This window comes from Natator depressus, chromosome 6 (genome assembly GCF_965152275.1).
Source record: "Natator depressus isolate rNatDep1 chromosome 6, rNatDep2.hap1, whole genome shotgun sequence".
Taxonomy (NCBI): Eukaryota; Metazoa; Chordata; order Testudines; family Cheloniidae; genus Natator; species Natator depressus.
Window position 1 is genome coordinate 69,516,324 of NC_134239.1, and position 26,507 is coordinate 69,542,830.

A 26,507-nucleotide genomic window follows, 5' to 3' on the forward strand; every position below is an offset into this window, starting at 1 on the left:
TCTCACTCCTTCACATCAGAGGAAGAATGGAAATTTCCAGTGCCAAAGGAACAAGGATTAGGAGTTTATTTTAAAAATAGGGGGAAAGGCAAGTTTCTATTGCTTTGGTTTTGCACAGTTTAGGACTGAGCTGCAGGATGTCATGCAGAGATCATCACTGCAAGACCTCATCTGCACCAATCTATGTTTCCACTGTGGAAGTGATGCTGTCTTCCAGTAAAGTGACCCCACCACCAACCTTTGAATCAGCTGTGCAGGGGCGGCCTTTCCAGAAGATGCCATCCTCAGCGTGGTATCTTCCATCTGGGCAATCAGCAACAGAGAGTACTCCAAGCAACATGTCTTCTGGGGTTTACTGTTCAAGGTTAGATGTCATCCTGGCTCAGACAAATAGGCAGAAAGATTTCAGGAAAGATAACCCATGCATTAATCCTTCTGACATGGCATCTACATGTTCCAATCTTCACAGAGACTCTCGGGGCAGTGGATATGGGAGTTTTGGCATTTGGTCCACACCCACATCTTGTAAGCAATGCTCAGTAGGAGATCAAAGTGCCTGTCACTCTTCCACTGATAAAAATGATCCCATGAAGCTTTCAATGTCTTTGCCTTCTGCTGCTTCTTCCTCAAAAGTCCCACCAAGCTGGACATCACGTCTAGATGTTGCTCTGTCTGCCATTCCAGCTGTTTCACCACTCCATAGCAAAAGGATTCATGCAACGCTGGCATCTTGTAGCTCAGCCCCACCCCAACGTGGCTACAGTCAATGCAGTGTTCCAATTCCAGACCTCCATGCTTCAGTGAAGCTCTACATTTCAACCTGCAGCTTGGCAATAAAGCCTTTTAGAACTGATACTCAAATGAGCAACCATGCTCATTCCAGCCTTCTAGTGCCACAACTGGAGAAGATGTCTGGTACATCTGCTGGTCTCCCAACAGGATCCCAGGTATCTAAACAAGATTTTGCCTCACCTGGGTCTCCAGGTCTTCAGATTACAAGATTTCATGTGACTTCCTCTGCCGAATGCCCTGGCCTTCCCCAGCAAACAGTCTCCAGAGAAATATGGCTGTCACCAGCTGTGCTGACTAGAAGAGAAAGTTCTGTTGGTGGAAGTGAGGTCCCCAACACTGATTTAGATCCCAATCTGATCATCTTTCAAAACAACCCTTCATCTGAGACAGCATTTGGGAAGACTCCATGTGAAAGGCTAACGCCAGCTCACCACAAGATTTCCAAAATAACCTTAATACTTGCCACCCCTTGGACTACTGTGCCTATCCACGTGGTAAGAGAATTCAGAAAAAGTCCAGCACCCACCATCTTTATCAAATCACATGACCCGGATGCACCTGGCCCACCCCTTCACCCCGTTGGGATTGGGGCTGGCCTCTCTCTATCAGTGAATCCAGTTTGCTGTCCAGAATTGCTCTCTTCACAACGACATTGGGCAACATCTGGTTCAAGGCCTTCCCAGGATGCATGCACTGTAGGAGCCGTAGATCCTGACACCCTCTTAACAAACATACCAACCCGCACTGCAAATGTGCCACACAGAGCCGGCAGGGGTGCATGGTGTCCATCTATCGCTGTGAACATTGCCTCCTTTGGAGCTGGGAGGAGAGTGGTAAAGATTTCCATTCCATTCTAGGAACATTTGCAAACAGACCTTGGTTACCTAAGCCATGTGGATTCCTCCTTGTTTTCCTCCTGGTGTGCTCCTATTACCTAGAGATGGCTTATCTATAGGAGTAGACTTGTCTGTGCCATTTTTGTTTTGTTGTCATTATGGCCACAATTGAGCTCGATCCTGCAAGATGCTGAGCATTGTGATCTGATCCTGCAAATCACATGCTAACCTTTAAATATGTGAATAGTCCCACCAGTGTCAATGGAGTTACTTGTGTGCTTAAATGTATGCATGTATTTAAATGCTCAGTCCCTTTCAGGATCAAACCCTTTGGCCAAGAATTGGTTTTTCTCTTTGCCAGTCACTGTGGGAACCTGTAGATACCGTCAGTCTATTCTCTTAGATTTTCCTGTATCACAATTTTTTATTTGCTAAGTTGTCAAGTTGTGCTTTATTTCTAAATGGATAATTCCTTTCGCTTTAACTTTTAATAAGTACCCCTTGGTTTGTAAAATTAATGTGGTTAAGTGCATAGAAAGAAACTACTTTTATGAGAGCACGCGCGCGCGAGAGGGAGAGACCACCCTCTCTTGGAGGAAAGAAGGGAATTTTGTCTCTCTAAAATCTGGACATCTTCACAGTGTCTCTACTAATGAAGCCTGGGGGAGTTGAAGGGGAATTTAGTATAAGTTTTCAAGCAAAAGGTATCATAAGTAAACATTTTAATGTTGATATTGTAAAAGTATTAGGATTCTGTTTTTAAACCTATCACTTATGGGGTAGGTTTTTTTCATTATAGCAATACTAGAAACTGAATATTGACTGAGTTCTGTGCGCTTCCCATGTGTATTTCAGTCAAGGGCCATGTCATGTATTTATATTCATATATGTAAGAAATAACATACAAATGGAAGGATGGGGAAGAGCACCCATAAATGTATGTAATATAAACACACCTCAAGTGCATTGTGAGACATGAGGCCACAAGCAGAGTGACTTTAGTATGTGAGACATATGTATATATTTTTACAAACATTTTGTGTCTTATTCAACTTAAAGAGGTATCATACTGTAATTGTACCTTCTACTCAATACAGCATAGTAAACAAATAATTCTGAAATATAAATTGTATTAAGTGCTTTATTTACTTCTGCTAAGAAAAATGTAATCTTGTTTTTCTCCTTTAAATTTTTGGTTTTAGTGTACTTTTTCATCAGACTTTAGACCAGGTTGACCCCTGCAGTTGCTCCCCACTACACTAGCAGAGAACTTCCCTATCAGCTTTGAGGTTTTTCAGGAGCCTAAAACTGTTAGCAACTGGCCTATTCCTGCCATTGGCCACACTTAGAACTCCCAGAGCTTCCAACTGGAGTTCCATGTGTGGAACAATTGCATCGGTTCCAAGATGTGTGATGTGCTGGGTAGAATACTTGGAGCTGGTCAGGCTGTGAAGAGAAGCAGCTCAGGAAGTGAGTGGTTGAAAGATTCAGTCAAGTGCTGAGTTACAATAATTCTTGTTCTGGGAAAAAATAATATTTCTTGAAAGACAAGCTTTTCTCTGAGCTGCAACAACCACCGACGGGTCTGTGTGATGAGCTGGTGAACTTAAGGTTGTAGTGCCCAGAGAGCATAGTTATGCTAATAACCAGAATGTTTCCTTTGGGTTTTCTCAAATAGCTGATCTGGTCTGCCAGGTGAGTGCGTATGTTGTGCCTTTTAGTTTAAAATAGGAATTTATTTTGACATTATGGACCAATATAACTCTGAGTTTAGCACTCTACTGACCTATGGTGTGGACTTCACTGTCATAATGACAATATAGTTACATCTATTTACAATGAACTCAGGGATAGTGAAACTCCATTTGAAACCGAATGAAAATCTGTTTGTTTCAGCACTTTGCATTTTTAACAACTTGGCTGTTTGTTAGATTTCCATTTTAAATCTCAGAAGGGCTAGGTCCACTCTGTGGCTTTTTAGGAGTCTCTGCAAATTTTCATTTGAAAAGGGAGGCTGTTTTATAGCGAATGTTTTAATCTGTGGCTTTTTTTTTTTTTTTTTTTTGGTCTCTAAGAATTTGACAGAGGTGATTCAGAACAAAAACACTTAAATAAACCTGAAAGAAAGCTTATGCCCCTTGTATGCAATGTGGGGCCCTGGCTAGTTACCTGGGAAAACAATACAGTTCATTGTATTTTAAATTAACATTTCTCATTAAAAATAGGAGTTTGAAAACCTCTCACAGGCAGCTCCCTATTGCCAAAAAAAAAAAAAAGAAAGAAAGAAAGAAAGAGAAAGAAAAGAAAAAAGAAAGACTTAACTGGCAAAGGGCCTATGTCAGAGTCTGAGAGCCAGTTTCCATTCTGCTTTCAGATTGTTACAACAAATGCTTTAATGGCAAAGTGCTGCAGTTCTCCTCATTCTGAAAGTCTCATCTAGTGTTCAGTTTAAATGAGGAAAGGACAGTTTCTCACCACACAGAAACTCCTTCAGCAGGGTGCTTTGCGCTGTTGGTGTTGCTTTCTTCCAACCACATCATCACTAATGGTACCACTCCTACAATCCTGGAGGCTTCTGTGCTTACTCTCTTTGTATCAGCACAGAGTTAGATGCACGGCTCTGTGATAGCTTCATTCAAGGCCCAGTGAAGTCACTGGGACTTCTTCCATTGTATGCAATGGGGCTTGCCTCAGGTTTTCAGTGCTCTATATTCCGCATCCATAGAAACCACCATGGAAGTAGGAGCAAGTCACAAAACTCTCCAATAGCAACAGCTCACTGTCCCCACCCTCATTCTGTCAGATGTCACCAGTGGCTTTAGTAGGGGGAAGTTGATGATGACCCAACTCTCCCTTTTCAACTCTCTCCTCCTTTGCCCACCACAGATGCAGTAGTGGGGAGGTGGATGGTTGCCCACTCCTCCATGTGCCCTAGAATCTGATACAGATGCCACTGGAAAATAGTCACACAAACAGGCCTGGAAGTGCACCTGTGGAAAGCTGTACAGACTCTGACAACTATGTCTAATGTGACACGTTTCCATTTCTCAGGTGGATTTTTCCTTCCTGAGATTGTAGCTAAGCCATAAAACATGGCAAAGGATGTGATATGCCTTTAAAGCAGCTTCTGCAGCGGAGACACAGTATGCAAGAAATGCCGTTTCAGATGGAAGAAAAGGGGACTGTAGTGGGATGCGGAGTTGCTCAGAGTCCAGGACTAATAGATTTAGGCTGAAGGTATTTTTTCCAAGGTAACTAAGTCTGGTGGTAACTATGGGGTGTCAGTTGTACAAGGAGTAGGGTGGCTATTTGGCTGTACAGGAGACCGATCAAAAGTGCAATGGGTGAAGTTTTTCTCCGCAAGGCCCAACCAAAGAGGAACATTAAAACAAACAAAAGTCTTAGCACCTTTATTCTGCACCCCTGAACTGTAGGTTAGATAGAGGAGCCAGGGTATGAGGGACAACAATGTTTGCTTTAAAGTGTGATTAGTTTTAATGTGAAATAGGCTTTGATGATGATCCATCCCTTTATCCAACCCAACGCTTTTTGAGGCAGACTTCTTAAGAGCCTAGGCTTGGTCTATGGTGGTCCCCCTCCACTAAAATTTAGTTGTGGGGATATTTTTTAACCTGTCTTCTCATACTCACAAGTGGATTAATGCAGCCCAGCTGATAAATCTAGATTGGGCTAAATACTTCCCTGTACACTTGTCTGTGTATGCAAAATATTTATCTCAAGTTCACTTCCAAAAAATGAATTGGAAGGTGAGTCCAGGACTTGATTTCAGTCAGTTGATCCAACTGTATCCAGAGCTTCCAGCCTCAGCATGAGGTCTGGCTGACACTGTATGTAAAGTATGTCAGGTAAGCCTCTCCTCTAGAAGCTACTGGGTGGGACAGGAAGATTGATTGATATTTCTGGCCAGACAAGTGGTTTCACCATTGATTTTCCAGTGTAGCTGTGTAAGAATATCTTTGCCCTGGTATATATTACACATTGAGATGTGACTGAATTGCAATCTTTTGCAAATTGTGAGAACTCTTTCTGGACAATATCATTTCTCCCATGCACATATATATTGTGCGATACCAATTTGCCAATATTCCTGGTGGGGCTTCTTCCAGGAGCGTTGATCTTCCTGTTGTTTCTCTGATTGTGTTTTATTTTTTCCCTCCTCTTAATTCCTTTAAATTATACCTGGGTCTCAGACTTCTCTTCCCTCTATGCAAAACTAGAAACTGTCTGTGCAGCCATATGTTTGTCCAGTGGCTACCCCACTGAGTACCAAGCCTGACACTAATCCTTGACCAAGCCTTACCATAGCCATCTAATCCATTAAAGTTTTTGTCCTGCCTTTTTCACACAGTAAAAAGGAGAATGAACTAAAGAGCAATTCATTCCAAGGAAATGCAGCAAGTTACAAGCTTCCTGCAGAAAAGGGGTTTTTTTCCCCCTCAAGGGGAATTGATTAAGTGTGTTTATTTTGCATTTGGGGAAAAAAATGCATTAGTTACAGAAGGTATGGGAGACACCTATTTGTGCAATTGATTTCCCTAAAACCAGGATAACGTGAAATACAGCTCAGCATTCTGGGGATGCATGTGGCATATTTAGCAAACATACAAACAATTTCTGAAGTGACTAGTGCAGAGCTCGGTTCTCCAAAAGCTGTCCCTGCTATTCCAGTCTAGGGTCTCTCTGAAGCACAAAACATTGGCTGGAGCCAAACACATTGCAGGCAGATGCTGTGCAACTATCCTCCACAGTCACACTTCCCTATTCTTCAGTTAGCTCTACTAATGTATCGTCCGCATCCTCGGCTCTTCCAACACTCTCTCGAGCAGTGAGTGATAGTACTAGCTTGAATTATGCAAGTGATATACAAGCTTCCTCAAACCTTTCTCTCAACACACCTCCACTTTGCCCAGAAATGTGCAGCTCTACCCTTTTATCCTGGTATGTTTTTCCTCTGCAATGTCTCTCCTTCCTCCATTAATTGTTTAATGCCTGGTCCTTTCTGGAGCACACTGCCAGTGTTGGTGTTAATGTCTCATGCTAAAATGCATCAGATTCACCCAATTTTCACTTACAGCAAAGTTGGCTAGAAACTAATTCAACTTTTGTTTGTAGATTTATTTGAAAACCAGTGACCTGGGAAACTCGGTAGATGAGGTGGAGCGGCTGATCAGGAAACACGAGGCTTTTGAGAAGATTCTGACCTCTCAGGATGAAAAGGTAAAATGAAGAATACTGTATCAAGTACAGAGGAGAAGTCTTGTCTTATGGGCAAAGCAGAGACTTGTTGGTTGGGCTGATATGCTTAAGCCAAATAGAGAATACTGGGAAGGCAGGAAAGTCTTAATGAAGTCTAGTGAAATAAGAAGGCTGAGAAGTGGAAGGAAAGCAATAAACAGTCCATGGTTTTATGCTGGCTGTAGTGTCTTATTACCTGTAAGAAAATTGCCCAAAGATTGGAATACTGAGACTTACCAGAGGAAATCTAGAATGAGTTCTTTACTATGTGCTGCTAATAGCAAATGTTCCTATTCCTTCCTCAAAAACAAAATTTTAGAGCAAGAATATAGATTAGTTAGCACAGAACACCATGGGGCAAGGATTATGTAAATATATACTGTGTGTGTGTCTGCAAAACTAGTAATGAAATGTTGTGTGTGTGTGTGTGTGTTTTCCCCTGTCCTCTATGGGATAGAAGCAGAACTGCTCAGCTGTGTATAAAAGTTCCTAAGCTGCTGTCAACTAATGGAGATTCTCCTTTAACCCATATAGCTGCTGTGTAGGTCAAAGTGGCCATGATGTGCGGCATAGTGGCAAATGGGAAATCCTAGGTGGCCACAGATGTATTACAATGTTATTTTAGCTTTTTCCTGCCTTTCTCAGTTCTTCCAGAAGGGGCCATCTTTTTAGGTATGGTAAGAAGGCGACAGAGAAAGGAAACTGTTTCTGTCATATTCTTCCACGTGTTGAGACACAGCTGTGATTTCAGTTTTGTTCCCTTAACAGGTGACATCTCTTCAGGAACAGGCAAAGAGGCTGCAGAAGGATGGTGGGTTGGAGGGGATAAAGATCCAGCACAAATTGAACTCTGTACTTGAGAGGAGGAATTGGATCAAAGATCTGTCTCAGAGTAGACGGGAGAAACTGCAAACCACACTCCTTCTCATGCTCTTCTACCAGAACCTCACAGAGGTAGGTGTAATAGCTATGGCCAACTTGCCATTATAACATAAGGAAAGATACTCAAGACTTTATGTAACCGTAAACACTTAACTCATTGCTAAGAACTGTCCAGATAGGCTGTCAGCAGGGCTCCAAGCGCAAGCAATGTGCGTCTGCCGATAAGGCTAACTGCATAATGATTCCCTCCATACAATACTAGAGTAAGAACCAAAATTATCCATAAAATTCCTACTATCATTACATTTCCACCCTTTTAAAAAATGCATACAATTTAACTACATTTCAGTTTTTTTATTTAACTGTGCCTACTTAATTTAGCATCCATAATCTGAATCCTTAAGAGTCTAGAACAATTAGCCTCTTTATCCAATGTATCGAATAGGTTTTCTTATCACTCTGCCTTGAGGTAGTGGCAGGATTATCAGTGTCCCACTTCTTTCTCTTCGAACTGACCACTTGAGTCTCAGTAGCTTCAGCAAACTGAGCTGGTGTTGCTTGTATTTGAGTTGAATGTTGACACAGTTTCTGTTTGTCCCCTATTTTCATTCCCCTCTTGCACAGTTCTTTTAGTGTTCGTCAAATCCTTTCTGTATCTTCTATAGACATCACTTTCCTCTGTCTCAGTAAGACAAGATCTGGGAGCAGTGTGTTGGTCAATCGCCTTTGCATGTTTCCATGCTCTTTTTTGGCGAATACAAACAGTGTCTCCATTTTCTTGTGATAGCAGCTTTGCACATTTGTCAAAGAAATATTTCTGCTTTGCTTGTCTCAATTTTGAGCTAGTTTGTATATCTCTTTGCATCAGGTAGGGTTTCAACAACTTTGATGAAGTTGGCAATCTGGTTTTAAAACATCTTTTCATGTCGAGTTGAGCAGGTGATCTTCAATTTCCTATAGGGGTATTCTAATAACCCTATCCAATATAATAGGGATGTGTGTTACACAAAACAGATTTTTTTAAAATCTGATTCACAGTTTGAACTGCTCTCTCAGCCATTCCATTCAATTGTAGGAATAACAGACATGATGTTTTGTGAATAAAGTCCTATTGCTTTTCAAAAGTTTTAAAGTCTCTAGAGCCAAATTGTGCTCCATTGCACTAATGAGTTCATCAAGGTATGTTATACCTTGCAATTATAGACTTGCAGTGTCTGATGATAGACACCCTTGTGGTGTCCTGAAACAAGCAGACTTCTAAGTATTTTGAATAATCATCAACCAGAGTAAGATAATCTGTACCTTGACATTTAAACAGGTTCATGCCAAGTTTCTGCCATGGTCTGTTGGGACCTCATGTGGTAACACTAGTTCCTTTAGATCTTTGTTTCTGAAGGTTTAACATGTGTTTCAATGGACTATACCATGTCCTCAATTTGACTACACGTCTGGCCAGTAGACAGCATCCAAAGCTCTCTTTTTACGTAGCTCTGCTCCCATATGACTCTTATGAATACAAGATGAGATCTCCTTTCTGAGATATTCCAGTACTACTATGATTCTATTACTTCTGAAGACAAGTCCATCTTGCATACTTAGTTCCTCTCTCTATGACCAATAAGCACAACTGTCCTCTGGTACTTCCATTCTCTGGTCTGGCCATCCTTGGGAAATTGTTTGTTTTAAGGTTTGCAGGACATCATTTGCAGTAGCTGTCTGAAATTCCTAAGACTTTCCCTGGTCTGTACCCAACTTTCAATTGATATTTCTGGAGTGTTAACAACCGTCTTTGAATCTTTGGTGGAGCACTGCGCAAAGGTTCTCTGAAAATGGCCGAAGGCTTTTTCCCATAGATAAACTGACGAAATCAAGTGAAGCCAGATACTATTGCCAGAATTTCTTTTTCTATTTGGGCATAATTCTGTTGGGTAGTTGTCAGAGCTTTAGAAGCAATAAGCAACAGGAGCCACCTTTGGCAGCAATAGCCCTTAATCCGGTAGAACTCGCATCCTCTGGCACAGCAACTGGTCTTTGACATGAAAGTATTTCAGCACAGATGCCCTTGTAAACAATTCTTTCAAATGCTCCTATGCCACCTCATGCATTGGCATATGGGTGAACTTGACATCTTTTCCCAATAGTTGTCTTAAAGGAATTGCTACTGTTGACATGTGCAGGATAAATTTCCCAAGGTAAATAACCTTCTGTTTTCAAGGAATGCTCTCAAACATTTATCTCTGTCGGAGCCCATTTGTGTTTGCTCTTGTTCAATCAGTCACAGATGCCTTTCACGATACCTGTCTAGAACTCTCTTGAGCCTTTCATCATGTTCTTGTCTGGTATTTCCCCAGACCAGTATGTCATCTATATAACATTCAACATCTTCCAGACCTTCAAATGTCTGTGGAGCATTCTTTGGAATACTTCAGGAGCTGAACAGATGCTAAAAGGAATTCTGGTGAACATGTACCTTCCTAATGGTGTGTTGAGTGAACAGTCTAGAATTTTGTCAATCGGCTGTATTTGCCAAAATCCACTACTGGCATCTAAGACAGTGAAAACTGTAGCTTCTGCTAACTTGCTAGTGAGTTCTACTTTAGGTAATTGAAAATGTTCCCTTTGTGTCACTTTATTCATATCTCTTGCATCCAAGCATACTTTTCTTTTATCTCAACCTGATTTGTCGACAGTTAGTATGGAATTGACATTTTGTAAGTTCTTGCACTTTTGTTATTACTTGCAACTGTTCCATGCAGAGCAATTCTTTTTCTATTTTGTCCCTTAATACCACTGGAAGTTTGCAAGGTGGTGAACTGCAGGTGGTACTTGCGTGTTCATCTTTATGGTGTGCTTACCTGGCAAGCACGCTCACCTTCAAATAAATCCTGGTATTCTTTAAATATATTCCATTCACCTTCTGTTTCTTCCTTTATCATATTGACTCTCCGCACTAAGTTTAAACTTGTCACTGCCTGTAAGCCCAGTATAGCTTTGGAGTCATAGAATCATAGAATATCAGGGTTGGAAGGGACCTCAGGAGGTCATCTAGTCCAACCCCCTGCTCAAAGCAGGACCAATCCCCAACTAAATCATCCCAGCCAGGGCTTTGTCAAGCCTGACCTTAAAAATATCTAAGGAAGGAGATTCCACCACCTCCCTAGTAACGCATTCCAGTGCTTCACCACTCTCCTAGTGAAAAAGTTTTTCCTAATATCCAACCTAAACCTCCCCCACTGCAACTTGAGACCATTACTCCTTGTTCTGTCATCAGCTCCCAATGAGAACAGTCTAGATCCATCCTCTTTGGAACCCCCTTTCAGGTAGTTGAAAGCAGCTATCAAATCCCCCCTCACTCTTCTCTTCCGCAGACTAAACAATCCCAGTTCCCTCAGACTCTCCTTGTAAGTCATGTGTCCCAGTCCCCTAATCATTTTTGTTGCCCTCCACTGGACTCTTTCCAATTTTTCCACATCCTTCTTGTAGTGTGGGGCCCAAAACTGGACACAGTACTCCAGATGAGACCTCACCAATGTCGAATAGAGGGGAACGATCACGTCCCTCCATCTGCTGGCAATGCCCCTACATATACATCCCAAAATGCCATTGGCCTTCTTGGCAACAAGGGGACACTGTTGACTCATATCCAGCTTCTTGTCCACTGTAACCCCTAGGTCCTTTTCTGCAGAACTGCTGCCGAGCCATTCAGTCCCTAGTTTGTAACGGTGCATGGGATTCTTCCGTCCTAAGTGCAGGACCCTGCACTTATCCTTGTTGAACCTCATCAGATTTCTTTTGGCCCAATCGTCTAATTTGTCTAGGGCCCTCTGTATCCTATCCCTACCCTCCAGCGTATCTACCTCTCCTCCCAGTTTAGTGTCATCTGCAAACTTGCTGAGGGTGCAATCCACACCACTTGAGTCAGATCCTACCACTTGAAATTCCACCAATGTTTTCTTATGCCAATACTCACAGTCCAAGTTGCATTCACCACATACCTGCAGTTTTCCCCCAAGTAGGTTATCAGCTGAATACTTGAGTTGAGCAAGGAGTTCGGCCATTAAACTGTTGTATCACTTTACAGACATCACTTTGGCCTGTGCCCCAATATTGATTTTAAAACTCATAGTTTTGTGATCAATAATGAGCAAATCCACATTCCACGCATCCTTTGGAGGCTCAGTACTTAGCACACAGAGGAACAGATCTTACGAGTGCTCACCTGCTTCTGTGAGGTTAAACAGCTCTTTGCCCTGGTCAGGGCCAGATCTAGGATTTTTGCCGCCCCAAGCAAAAAAATTTTTGGCCACCCCCACTTTTTTTTCGTACCCCCCTGCTCCCGGCTCCACCCCAACTCTGCCCTTTCCCAACCCCTTCCCCAAATCCCCAGCCCCACCTCCTCCCCGGGCGTGCCGCATTTCTCCACCCCCCCCATTGCTTCCTGCGGCTCCTCCCCCGCAACCTCCCACCCTAGTTCACCTCTGCTCCGCCTGCTCCCCTGAACATGCTGCTGCTCCGCGTCTCCCGCCTTCCTTTCATGTGAGGGAGAGGCAGCACGTTCAGGGGAGCGGGTGGAGAGGAGGTGAGCGAGGGTGGGGGGGTAGAGGAACCACTCCCCACCCCAGCTCGCCTCTGCTCCACCACCGCCACCTCCCACAAGCGTGCCGCTGCTCCCTCCCAGACTTGCTGAGCGAAACAGCTGTTTGCCACACGGCAAGCCTGGGAAGGAGGGGGGAGAAGCGGAGCAGCGGCGGTGCGCTCAGGGGAGCAGGCGGAGGAGGCGGAGGGCTGCATGGCCGGCGCTGGAACGCCGCCCCTAGAAATGTGCCGCCCCAAGTACCTGCTTGTTTTGCTGGTGCCTAGAGCCGGCCCTGGCCCTGGTACTTTTGCCTTCCAGAGTTGCACTTTTTCACAATATGATTGCATTTGCCAAATCTTCCTCTTTCTTGCTCATGTGTAGGAGGCTACCTTATGGCATGACTATGGCTGCATTTATAACAACCTTTAGTTGCCTCTCTGATTGCTCTTTTCACTTCTCTTGATTGCAGGCTTTTATTAGTTGCAGGACACCACTCCAGTTCATGACTGCGTGTCTGGGTGCTTACTAAAGGTGTTTCTCCAGTTCATCTAGGCCTTTCAGTTGTTTTGCAGTCATTTCATCCGCATGTCATATGTCCACAGCACATTCAAGGATTAAATTACTGTCCCACAACAACCTAGCTTGAACTGATGCAACCTCACACATGATGCAGTCTTTAATGAGTGACTCTCACAGTTCTCTACAATTGTACTGCCAGTTTTAAATCAGTTACATCTTGCTCTATACTTTCCCATCATCCGATTTCTGGTGAAAAAACTGTGACTCCCATACATATTTCTTTGCGGTGCACAGTATGCCTTAAACATATTCTGTATGATCTGGTTTTTGTTTCTTTATCTGCTACATCATTACATTGAAAAGTATTAAATACGCCACTGTTTTCTTCACCTGCTGCAGAAGGAAATAATGCTGTTTGCAGCCGTTCATTGTTTTTGTCCATGCCACTTGCAATGATGTCCAGCTCTAATCCTTCCTTCCACTTTCTCCATTTTCTTCAAACGCTAACTTTCCTGGAGGCTTTAGTTGGTCCGTTTCTTTTCAGTTTTCTTCTACTCTTTTCTTACTTCTAGTGTTTTCTGACACCATGTAATAGCTGCTGCCAACTTGCTATTATAATATAAGAAAAGACTTTTTAAGTACAGTAAACACTTTATTTGTTGCTGAGATCTGTACAGATAGGTGCTGCTGGCTTGCCTGCCTGGCTCCAAGTGCAATGTGCTTCTGCTGATAAGGCTCACTACGTACAATGATTCCCCGTACAACACTATGGGTAACTTTGGTTCCTACTTCAAAATTCCTACTATCATTACAGTAAGAATGATTTATGGCAGGAGGGGGGAATTACATCCCTCTGAAACATCAGGCACTGGCCACTGCAAGAGACTAGCTTGATCAAAGGTCTATCCAGGTATAGCAACACCTGTGTTTCTAAACATCTGAAGAGGAAATTCTTTTAATAAAGGTGGTTGTTATTGCACCATGATTATGACATGGTTTCTAAGGTTGGATTCTCTTATCCATTTACAGCCACTTTGAACACAGGGGAACTCTTCACTAGGGTAAAAATGGCAAAGGTGAAATAATTGCCTTCTATGCCCCTTGCTCCCTTCTCTCTGGCATAGAAGGAAGAAACGGGCATTCCTAGGTGGGACGGATGTGGGGAGGGAGAGAGCATGGTGAAGCCAAGCAGAGCTATGCTTATCCTCCACTGGTGTAAGGTCACTTAGGAACTTTATGCCAGTGTCATAAGTTAGAGCAGCTCTTTAGCTGCTTTAGGACCATCTCTGTAAAACGATTCCGATTCTATTTGTTTCTCCTGTTCTGGACTTAGCCTTGTAATAGAGTTGTTGCTGCTGCTGCTGACATCACGGTTGGGAAGACATCCCAGGTCACATTTCCAAAGGGCAGCCCAATGTGCGTGCCTGAAAAATGTGCCAGCATCCGTCAAGCTGGCACAAACATCACACACACGGGAGCTGACGGGGGCATTTGCACACACTGTTATTGGCTTTGCAGATGCACCTGTTGTGGCCTCCCTTGAAACACTCCTCAGCAGTGGAAAGAAAAAGCGGGGAGGTTCAGTCACCCCAAACGCTGCCCTGCGCTAAGCTGACATATTTCAAGCCCAGACTGTTACCAAAAGCAAACGCCAGCTGGATAGCTGCTGCCCACAACCTGCACTTTATTCTTTATGTTACAGACAGGAGTTTTTTAAAACAGTATTTAAGATTCCATTTGTACAAACAGCCTGTGCGGGCATCCCTCCCCGCTAACACTAAGCAGTTCAGTATCTCAGCAGCTCCCTCTTCCTTGGCAGTGTTTGAATTCACGGTCAGAAAAAACTTTTTCAAAGCCCATCCTCTTTTTAAAATGTATTCTAGCAAGACCCTATTAAATAGCCAAATGCTATCCTTGTATTTGTCAATAAGTAACGAGCCAAATCCTGACCCGGTCAGTAGTGAGCATGGTAGCTGGAATTCTGGCTTGATGCATCCTCTGCCCCACAAATACTCCTGGCAGAGCAGGAGTCCATGGGCTGGGCTGAGGGAATGAATGGCGAATTGCACACTGCTGCTATTTTCAAAAGGCATAGGGTATCCCAGGTTAATGAGGCAGATGGCCACAAACCTGCTGCCTGGATGGGGGGTTGGCAATGCTAGTTGTGGATGCAGTCCACCAGCTGGTTTAGGAATATGTCTACCCCTCAGTGCCTCCTGAGTATTAAATTATAATCCTTCTCCGCTCTTGTCCTGTGGAAAGAAGCTCTCCCTGCTCCCCTGACTGACACACATGTATATCTTAGAGCAGGATCTGGCCCTGTGTGCCAACACAGTGGTTATTCATTGTGTGCCAACAGCAATTATTCTTATTTCTTGTGAGAGTAAGTTCCATAGTCTAGGTCCAGTTCCTGTGAAAATCCTATCTCCTGTAGTCAAAAGCTATCCCCGTTGGTTAATAGAATCATTGTTCCAGTGGAAGGTAGCAGTTATAGCCATGGGGGAGAAGCAAACTCTCAGATAACTCAGGCTAATCACATGGAGAGCTTTGAATATCAGGAGAGAGAACTGGATTCTCTGTTTATTGGGAAGATGGTACAGAAGGCAGAGTATTGGAGTCATATGGTCTGTTTAAGATCAGCTGGTGCAAAATGCAGCAGCCTGAGCATTTTCAGGGTACGTGACTTCATTTCTAGACAGGAATTGCAATCCTGAAGTCTGGAGAACCCGCATGTGGATCACAAAATGGGGCACAGTCTTCTGCTGCAATTGGTGGTGGGTATTTTTTGCTACCGTAGCTATTTGAGCATCCAGTGGTTGTGAGGTCTCCAGTATGCTTCCGTACTGTCACAAACTGTGCATCACATCCTTAATCATCTGAGAAAAAAGGGAAGCTGCTGATTAGGAATGTATTTACTTTAGTCTGAGGGAATGATCACAAGGCTGAAAGTCAGGAGGTCCTGACTTTTGATCCTGGCTCTGCCAATTCACTCATCATGTGGCCTTGGCAGAGTCACTTCACTTTTCTCTCTCTTTCTCCATCTGTAAAGGGAATAATGTGCTTATCCATCTACCTCACAGAAGCGTTGGGAGGATTAATTCATTAATATTTATATAGTGCCTGGAATTCATGCAGCACTATATAAATGCTAAGTACTGTGCTTAATAATGTATTTTGCCAAGTGTGCTCACCCTGAATTCTGAGCACAAATACGTTCAAAAATAAATGTTTCTAAATAGAGGCTGTATAGAATTTAAAAAACCAACCAGCGCCCACCAGAAATCAGGCTGTTCCCATCTCCCTACACTGGGTGAAACCCAGGTCCTAATGGGAGTTTTGCCACTCGCCTCGATGAAACCAGGATTTCACTCATCATCCCTGTCAAAACCCACTTCCTGGAGAGATCCTGGGAAAATAGGTCAGCTTTGCTATGTACCCTGAATGTCCTCCTCATTATCTAGATCCTGCTGACTGCTCCTTTCTACTGAAGCCTGGAGACTGTCTAAGTCACTTGATAGAATGATAGGAGGAAAGCTACAGAAATGGTTGTTAAATGGGATTTTAACAAAATTGTATCTGGTCTGCCAGTAGAGTGTGGCAGTGACCCTGTTAAAGATAAGGAGTACTTGTGGCACCTTAGAGACTAACCAATTTATTTGAGCATAAGCTTCAATGATGCATCCGATGAAGTGAGCTGTAGCTCACGAAAGCTCATGCTCAAATAAATTGGTTAGTCTCTAAGGTGCCACAAGTACTCCTTTTCTTTTTGCGAATAGAGACTAACACGGCTGCTACTCTGAAACCTGTTAAAGATAGTGTCACAATGCCCTGGGTTTAATATTAGAAAGTGTGAAAGAGACCCTATGGTGAGTTACCAGAAAAGATCTATTGGCTGCCCAGTCTCACTGTTCAGATAAGACTCCTTTTAAAAAGAAGAGAGACAGTTAAGAGTCCATTGAGTGTTAATGTGTGTCTGCGTAATGGGAGAAGGCCTTAGCTTGTGAGCAGGGAGTGCATTAGTAACGAAAGTCACAGATGACAGTTTGCTGCCCTTGACAACCTTGATACCAAGTTTATTTTTTGAATCCCTACATGAGCTTATGGGAGGGAAAAAAACAGCTTGTGGAAGGAGAAAACAGATGAGGGCTGTTTCTGTGTACAGAATTTCAGTGGCTGAAAGACGGATTCAAACTGGTAATTAACAAGGAAAAACACCCAACTTCTGAGTCCCATATACAGTCAGTGCAGTCCCCCAAAGGCAACTGATGATGTGTTTTGAGGCACACAAAAATGATCTCAATTTGCTGTCCTTGTGGAGCCAAAATTTTACTGTATGTCAGTGGCTTGAGGAATACAGGATCGGTCATTATATGTGTCAAGTTTCCAGTTCTCAAAGGCATGATGGAAAGAAGACATTTCTTTCAGTGCTACGAACTGAAACTTGGCATACTTTTTTGTTACTTGTGAAAAACTGAAGTAGATCCTATTGCCTGTTTTATTCTAACAGGCTGCATTTAAATCCCTGAAGGAGACAGATTTTAAGAGAGGCATGACCATAATTAGCTCTTCAGAAAGAGCTGCTGATCTTGTTTATTACTTGTTTAATTTCTAGCAGCCACAAGTGTGCAGCAAGCACTTCACAGAAAACAGGACCTTCCCCTTGCAATCTAGATGACAGACCTGACCAACAGTTGAGGATGTCACACACACAAGGGGGATGAGATGAGAAGGACCCAGGTTACAGAAATAAACTGGTACAGTTACTCATTTGGTGACTCTTACGTCCAATTATAACAGAAAACAGTGACTGTGAAGAGATTCACAGTTAAATGTGAAATGTATACTGATGAACGGGCTCTCAACACCTGCCCAAAATAAAGAGGGGGAGGGCTCAGAAAATAACTAAGGGTGTGCACACCATGCCTGCATGTTGGAGAACATAGGGTATCTTTCACACTTAACTGGTAGAACTGGAAAAAAATCCTCTTTCATGTGTTTAAAACATGCTGAGGTAACACTCCTAAGTACTGTTAAAGGACTTGGTAGCACAGGTGCCATTAATATTAATAATACTTGGCACTTCTATAGTGCCTTTGACTTGAAGATTTCTAACTGGTTCATATTAATTCATTAAACTTCATAACACCTGTTTGGAATAGGTAAATATCCCCATTTTACAGATGAGGAAACTGAGGCACAGAGCTGTTAAGTGACTGCACCAAGGTAACAAAGCAGGTCAGTGGCAGAGATAGGAGGACTCCTGGGTTCTATTCCTAGCTCTCAGCCCCATGCGCTAATCACCAGAACAGCTAGCTGTCATTAATGCAATGGAAGCTAACGGAGTCCCCATCCAGCTCCAAACAAAGAACGAACCAAAATATGTGACCATCCCCCTGCTGTCTGGAGTATTGACAATAAAGATTATTCCAAAATAATATTACATGAACCCCCAGCCTCAGCCTGACCAGACAGTTTATCAACTCCCAGGTTGCCTTCTTTCTAGACCAATCTGCTCCTGATTTTACTTCCTTGAGGGACTGCCCATCCCGCACCTAGCTCCCTTTTCCAGAGCACTCTTCCTACCTCCCTTATATTCAGGGTGGACTCTAAATAGCTGCAAGGGCCCCAGTGAGTTAACAGTAATTATCCTGCAGGTCCCCACATGTTCCAACACTTGCTAACAGAATGGACAAGAGGGGAATCCTGACATTGTGTTACATGAAGTAATCAAGCTAAATCACCGTTTACCATGCTGAAAATGTACCCCACCATACACAACTAAAATGTAATCATTCAGAGGCTCATAAAGGGAAGCAAGGATTTCTAGGAGATCAGCTCTTTGATGGAGGTAGAGAAGCAGATGGAAAAGAACAAGTGCACACCCCACAATACCAGGAAATATGTTCTGTGTGGCATGCTCTCTCAATTTTGTTGAAAGATCATTGCCCAGTGATCCAGGAGAGGGGGGGAAATCCTTGGCAGTAATCTTGGGATAAAATTCCTCTCTGGCCTCAAACATGACCAACATGTTAGATCTGTGTGAATGAGCAAGAGTCACCATAGGTTTGCATCTAAACTCACTTATAACTTGAGATACAATAACAATAGTATCCAAGCTATTGTCAATATTTTCCCCTTATCATTTGATAGAATTATTTTCACTCCCTTTCAGCTGGACAGTTCCGAAATCAGAAAGTCACTTTTGTTATTACCAGTTATTGGAAATCTGCCTCCTCCAGGCACGTGCCATTTCACAGAACCACATTGTGCCTTGGGAGGAGGCTCTGAGATTGGGAGAGGAGAGACAGCTTCTGGGTGTCATGTTAATTCTGCTGCTCCCCTTGGTTGCAGGCAGAGGATTGGATCAATGAGCGCATGCAAAAGCTGGAGGACCCTTCCATCCGAGATCACAGCAACCTGCAGGACAAAATGAAGCTGCTGCAGAAACATCAGGTCTTTGAGGCTGAGATTCTGGCTAATGAGGAGATCATCACAGCTGTTAACAAGGTAACTCCAACATTCTGCTACTATCTGCTGCTATTGCAGGTTCATTCTGCAGAAGAAGAGGGGGAAGGAGCTCAAAGTGAGTATTAAATATTCCCCAGCATAGTGTCAGTTTTCCATCTCCTTCCATCTGAACCAGAGACCATCCCTTTCTGTGTGGCAAGAATCCTGGTGGTATTTCATAGGGGTGACTGGAATGTCACTAATTCAAGGTGTGGGAGTCCCATTAATTGTCCATGTATGGTTTCCAGGGGACTTCTCTGTTTCCGTGTTCCTTACATGGGAAGGAGCCACTAACTTCCCCTGCTAGTACTGAATCTTCCTGATCTTGGAAAGAAAATGTCATACCATGTCTGAATCATCTTCCTGAGAGCGAGTGAATCATCATCTGGAAGATGTTTATCTGAAATACCCTCCCTTGTGCTCCCAACCTCTGAATTTCACCTTGCCAAGCCTAATGTTCTTGACTGCGTCAGAATAGTGCAGACTCTCCTACCAATTATTGAAAATAATGGCTGAGTATTCACAGTTTGAGGGCTCTTGTAGTGGAGTTTTGTTGGGGGTGGGGAGAAGGAGGTCCTCCTAGAAAGATCATGTAACCCTTCTGTTAGTGGTAAACTTCCTTTCTAATTCTCTCTTTCTGACATGAAGAAAGGGGAAGCCCTGGTGTCACAAAGCCACCCAAAATCAGGGGAGATCTGTCGTAGGACCCGTATGCTCCAGGAGCACTGGGAGAAGCTGAAGTGGGCTGTTGCTGCTCATGGAAAGATGCTGGAGGACATTCGGGACTACCTGGAGTTTCTGCAGAAAGTGGACCAAGTGGAGGCCTGGATCAGGGAGAAGGTACATGGACTCTATTCTTTAACTGGGGCAAGCAAGCCCATGGTGCTATATATATGTTTTTTAGTAATGAACATTTGATGATGATATCACCTTTCAGGACATTTACATTGTGTCTCTTGTCCTGGGGGACTTCAAGGGCTTTACAGATTGTATATAGGGAATATCACAGCAACTGTTAAAACGTTCTGATATGTTTCCATGCCAGAGTTGGAATTTGCCTAGGACACCAGTATTAACATCCCTATTCATTCACAAAGTGTCATGGGATCTATAGAGACCAAAGGGTGCAGGGCTCTGCTTTTACATCTCCTCTGAAACAAAGATATGAAAAAAGAATAGAGCCTACCCTAAGCACCTGAAATCCTAAATTGACTAAATTGTGTATTAAATCTGAGACATTTTTCTTATAAGAATGAAAAACCAGTCACCTTGTCCAATGAGAAAAATGTAGGGCCTTGATTCAGAGGTCAGTAGTCATATTTCACTAATAGGGCACATGCTGTTAAGGATGGGAAGTTCATACTAAGTGGTGCAATGGATTAAGGCACAAGTATGTGATAAGGGCAAATGAGTTAGGGGGTGACCTCACCATATTCTCTGAACATCTGTCTACATCACAAAACTATACAAAATTTAACATCATTGGTCAGTCTCTGCTCAATAGGAGCCCCTAAGGCCAGTAGAAAGGGGGTTTCTAGAAATGGAATGAAATGCATTTTCAGAGCTGTGGGCCAGGACTACAGGAAAGGTCCAAGGGTTTGCAGGTCATGATTTAAAATGCACTTAGAGAGTGGTATGAAAGAAAACACCATCCCCCGCTGCCCCATGCTCTAGCACTTACTTACTTATGGAAGTACTTCACTTTTATGAACCCTAAAATCCACTTTAGGGGGAGAAAAATAAATAGATAATTGTATTCGGGTTTCAAACTGAGGGCTCCACTACTTGATCTCAGTAACAAAAGCCATCTTTTAGATCTGGGGAATCCAATCTCTATTCCTCGTATCAGTTTCTGCAAGCAACGGCATATTGTGCAGTGTGCCAGGACATTCAGTAGTCAAGGCACATGGGTGAGCAGCAAAAAGTGGGATATGATATTCAGGGACACAGAAAACCTCCACTTAAAACATTATTGGGCCATCATGTACAAAATTTCCATCACAAAGGATATTGTGTTCCTGGAGCGTATGGTTGTGGGATGAGTGAAATCACTTTTGGTTTATCAGGAAAAGGAAAAGCCATAGGAAATGCTGGCTGCTTGCATTCCGGGCCTGAAGCAAGTCCCGTGGTTAGCTGAATATCCACCTAACTGTTTTCCCTTTCCCCAGGAAGTGATGATTAATATTGGTGATATGGGGAATGACTACGAACACTGCCTGCAGCTCATGAAAAAGCTGAATGAGTTCCGAGGAGCAGCATCAGGGGTAAGAGAAATTTCCATGCCTAGTCCCCTATGCCTGGTATGGCTTAAACCAAAAGCCAGCTTTTCAGCACAGAAGCGCATCACAGCCACTTGAAGCTATTTCATTTTCCTTAGGGGAAGGAAGAGCAGAAAGAAGTGTAGAGGGATTTGCCAGTTCACAAGCTGTTAGAATAGCTATTATCCTCTTTCCTTGCATCACTACATCAAATGCCTGATGACATCTTAACAGAGCTTTACAAATGATCACAGTGAAATCTGAAACTTCGGATTGCATTGCAAACCTGAAACTCTTTTGAGTGATCTTGGGCTAGATTTGGAGTGAGCTTCAAATGGGTTACACTTTTGGATAGAAACTATGCAAAACTCTGTGTGTTTCACCTCAGATCAGGCATCTTGGTGGTTTCAGGTGAGGTTCAGCTTGGGTTGGTTTGGAACCTGTAACACATTCCAGACCTTCATGAACCGAACCTCCAAAAAGAGGTCTGCTGTGGAGCAACAGCGCACTAGCTGCCTGCTTCAGCTTTCTTTGCTGAGATCTCTGAACTATTGTCCATGGTGAGAAACTGCAGCCGGCTTTCTCGCACCCCGGTTGGTGCGCTAATTTCGGCACAGGCAAATAGGTTTCAGTGTACATTCAAGAAAGAATACCTGCATTGCATTGCTGACATGCTAGCCTGGGAAACCTAATTAAGATCTGGAGGGGGAAATATTAGGTCTGTCTGTGGGAGTTTCCTGTAGTATTATCTGCCCACAGTCCCTATGTCCTTCCCCATATTGCTGCCAACCTCTGTCAGAGCATCTCACATCTTCCCTTTCTGCCCCCTAATGGCAGAAGGAGAAGCTCATACTATGCATAGAAGGAGAGCCCTGAGATGCCTGGAGAGAAATTCTGGGCTTTCCTTTCCAGTACCTCCCATTTCTAGAGTCACTATGAGAATGCAGTAATGTTGCATCTAGGCAGAGAACCAAAACTGTCACACTTCAGATATCAGTGAAGTGAGGCCAGAAGAGTTCAAAAGAAACCTTCATTGGCCCTTCAGCCCTCACCTGCAGAGCTAGTGTCTAAGGGACAGTACAAAGAGGCTGATTCAGGTAGTGGCAGCCAATAAGAAGAAGAGTTAGGAGTTGGGGAGGTGGGAAGGGAGGAACAATATAATCCTCAAGTCACTCTGGGAGACTGGATAGGGAAAAATCTCACCTTATCTATCTATAAATGAGATAGCTCTTAAGTGGGTCATGTGCCTAGTTTCTGTGGTAGGTAGCAGAGAATTCCTATCATAGGCAGTTCTCCTGCGCTGCTCCATAGACATCTCCAAGAGGCTGGCATTGTAGATGCTGTGATGATCACCCTCATAACAAGTGCTCAGTCATAACACTAACACAGTGGCACAAGCAGAGAGAGGCTAGGCCTGGGGTAACTGCTTGCACCCTTCTAGCCAGTGATTCTTCACCAATCTCATAGGGTTACCTGCCAGGCGAACCTGGGATTCGGGTGAGTAACCATCCTAGGAGCAATGATCCCCAGCCTGGGCTGCCTATACACCTCCCACTCCTGCTGGTTAACAGCCCAGTGGCTGGATTGAGAATTAGCAGCATGGAGATGGGGTGTATATATTTATTCAGGGTTTCTGGCAGTTGGGTCAGTTCCCAACCTCCAGCATAGGAGATGTGGGGTTCTGATTCATTAGAATAGTTTCTGCTGGATCAGATGGATTATATTCAATGTAGAATGCTTTCAGTGTGTTCACTTTCCAGCTGTGTATTATAGCAGAGTACATTTAGAAATATGCACAGTGGTATGTACGTAGCATATATAAAATGCAGATGGAATCAATACTTCTATTATCCGAGTGTTGGCATCCTGCCGATGTGCCTCTGCTAGACCATGATTAATGTCTCCCTGATGAGTATGTGATTTACTGGACTTATTGCAACATTTGATATTTTTGAGTGTTGGAATGCCTCTATTTTGCATTCAGTGTCATGTACTGTTGAGAACTGGCTGCAGGTTGTGCTTCAGAAGAACATCCTTAATGTGGCATAGCTCAGATAATGAGTTTATGTGCAAATATTATCCTTTCCATGGTATATTATGTGGGAAGCAAGCAGAATAAAAGATGTATACAATTTAAGGTAGAATTATGTTTTTAAAAGAGAATGGGGTGATTTGTTTGACAGCTATTTCCACTCTGATTAGATAAGAAGCCCTTAAGGTCCTTGTATAGAACTATGACCATTGTTGGTTTCATAGTGATGTCCCTCCTTATCCCCACTCCATCTTTATCTAAGACTGATACAAGAGTGCTGTATCAGGGAAGAGTGTTTGGATCTGAGATCTTCTGTGCAGCTGACACAATGATGGGCATTTGGGGCACACAAATGATATTTTCTTGTTCTGGCCTCATAGGAAACGACAGTGGATGATGCTCACATCAAAACCATCAATGCCCTGGCCATGAAACTGGAAAGACAGAACAAGGAAGAGGTGAAGACAATATATCAGCGCCAGAAGCAGCTCAATGAAAAGTGAGTATACATTCCAGGTTCTGGATGCTGGAAAGTTCAGTCAAAGCTGTTCTAATGGTTTCATGGCAGGAAGGGAAGGGTAAGCTTCTGCTAGGCTGGGCTGGGCTGTACAAAAGGCTGGGGATACAGACGCAAATTTTCTCCATTTAAGCACCCTGTTCCACAAGTATGACCTACAAAATGCTAGCTTCCACCTCTAGCCAATAAAGCTTTTGTAGTGACTGTCAATGCATCACTTCAACTGGCCAGAAGGGTTTCCCATTCAGCAAAGCAAAATTCATCTTTACAACCTTGGAGATGAACATGCTTTCCCCACAATCAAACCCTGCTCCTGTGCATGGTAGCTTAGAGTACTTCCAATTGGTCATTGGGTTGCCCAGGTGAAGTTTTGAAAGGATGTCTTGTTCCCTTCGTGCTCTTGTAGACTCTCGTGGCTGGGATGAGCATAGCTTGGATTATCAGGGTAATAGAATCCTGGAGATACAGGTGGTGGAGCCAGCCTTGGATACCCAGCCTGACCTCTATATTTAACAGAACAACTCCATACCTCATTCCCACTAACATCTTGTCAAATTGTCTCTGTTTAATATCTGCCCTAAAGCAGGTTTTCTAGCTCTTCTCCAAGCTGCTGAACCCCACAGCAGACTCTCTCTCCTCACAATAGATTCTCATTTTCTCCTTGTTTTCTCCCTGTGGCCATCATCTCCTGTCCCCAGTCTGACCTTGTCTGGCTCCAAACTAGTTCCATCCCAACCCTCTGAAAACCTATATTCCTGGCCAACTTGTCCCACTTCTGCTGGCTCACAGCCCAGTGGCCAAATTGAGAATGAGCAGCATGGAGACGGGATGTATGGGTTTGTTGAGGGTTTCTGGCAGTTGGGTCAGGACTTGTTCCATGCAAGAGTCCCTCCCCAGTACTGGGAAACCCCCTCTTATCCTCATCTGAGATCCCCTTACCTACACTCTAAAAAATCCTAGGACAGTCTCTTTCCGACATATTAATTCTTTACTTATGAGATGTATCTGGGCTGCTGTGGGAAGGAGTCGTCCATGGGTGAGGAAGCTCAGAAATCCCATGTTTGAATGCAATCTAGCTGCAGCTCTGGAAGTTCTGATATTCATGCTCTCCCCTAAACCTGACTTTCAATAAAAGGTGGACCAGTTTCCATGGTAACCTGAATACATACAGGAGGAAGCTGGAGGGAGCCCTGGAGATCCATGCCTTAATCAGAGAAATTGATGACATCACGGAGAGAATTAGTGAGAAGGTGAGCTGCTCATGATTGTGTTAATTGAAGGGGTTTCACCCACTGAGAAAAATCACTTCACCTTGAAGATAAGTGTGCACCCTGTAAAAGTGGATAAACTCCCATCCGTCCAATCATTATAGAGAGAATGAGCATTTAGAGGTGATCTATTATAATAGCCTCTGTGCAAAATAGGAATGGCAAAACCTCTTTAACCAACCTGTAAATCATGGAGCAAACTCAGCCAGAGTAATATACTGCTTCACTATCCCTGGGGTTTCCTGTGAATCAGAGTCTGTAGAAAGACTGAAATGCAGGCAAATATAATGAAGACTTCTAGTTTGAAGGTATTGATAGTAATTGTCAAAAATTCCAGATTAGAGTCAGAAATAAACATTTTTCAGTTAATACTGAAATATAGATTGACTGGGACTTTTTAGCTCAATGCCTAGACATTCAGGAGATGATTGGATACTTTAAAAGGGACATAGCAAGGTGCAGTGGATAAGATACTAGACTAAGTCAAGAGATACAGGGTTCTATTCCTTGCTGTACCATTGACTCAATGTGTGGCCTTGAGCAAGTTACTTACTCTCTCTTTGCCTCAGTTTCCCCATTTGTAAACTGAGAATAATAATACCCATCATTGCTTTTTGCTTTGAAATCTATGAAAGAAAAATGCTATATAAGGACTAAGTATTATTATTTCACATGTATGATTTTATATCATTCATATATGACTTTATATATCAGCAGACACACATACAGTAGCACTTGTTAAACTTGCAAAAAGAAAAGGAGTACCTGTGGCACCTTAGAGACTAACCAATTTATTTGAGCATAAGCTTTCATGAGCTACAGCTCACTTCATCGGATCCGATGAAGTGAGCTGTAGCTCACGAAAGCTTATGCTCAAATAAATTGGTTAGTCTCTAAGGTGCCACAGGTGCTCCTTTTCTTTTTGCGAATACAGACGAACACGGCTGCTACTCTGAAACTTGTTAAACTTGGTAAACAATTTGTTGTAAAATTTTCCATAACAATTTTTGCCAATTAATTCATGTTCTTCTTAAGTCTCCAAAATGTCACTTCTGGCAAAATTT

General features: G+C 43.2%; 1 protein-coding gene across 1 annotated transcript in view; it reads left to right on the forward strand.

Annotated features, from left to right (window-relative positions):
• Positions 1-26,507, forward strand: part of SPTBN5 (spectrin beta, non-erythrocytic 5) — a 142,168-nt gene that overhangs the window by 67,962 nt on the left and 47,699 nt on the right. Inside the window, exons 34-40 of the mRNA XM_074955658.1 lie at positions 6,762-6,866; positions 7,653-7,838; positions 19,213-19,368; positions 20,017-20,208; positions 21,537-21,632; positions 24,039-24,157; positions 25,311-25,425. Of these exons, the coding sequence (XP_074811759.1) occupies positions 6,762-6,866; positions 7,653-7,838; positions 19,213-19,368; positions 20,017-20,208; positions 21,537-21,632; positions 24,039-24,157; positions 25,311-25,425 (969 nt within the window). The remainder of the gene's footprint in view (positions 1-6,761; positions 6,867-7,652; positions 7,839-19,212; positions 19,369-20,016; positions 20,209-21,536; positions 21,633-24,038; positions 24,158-25,310; positions 25,426-26,507) is intronic.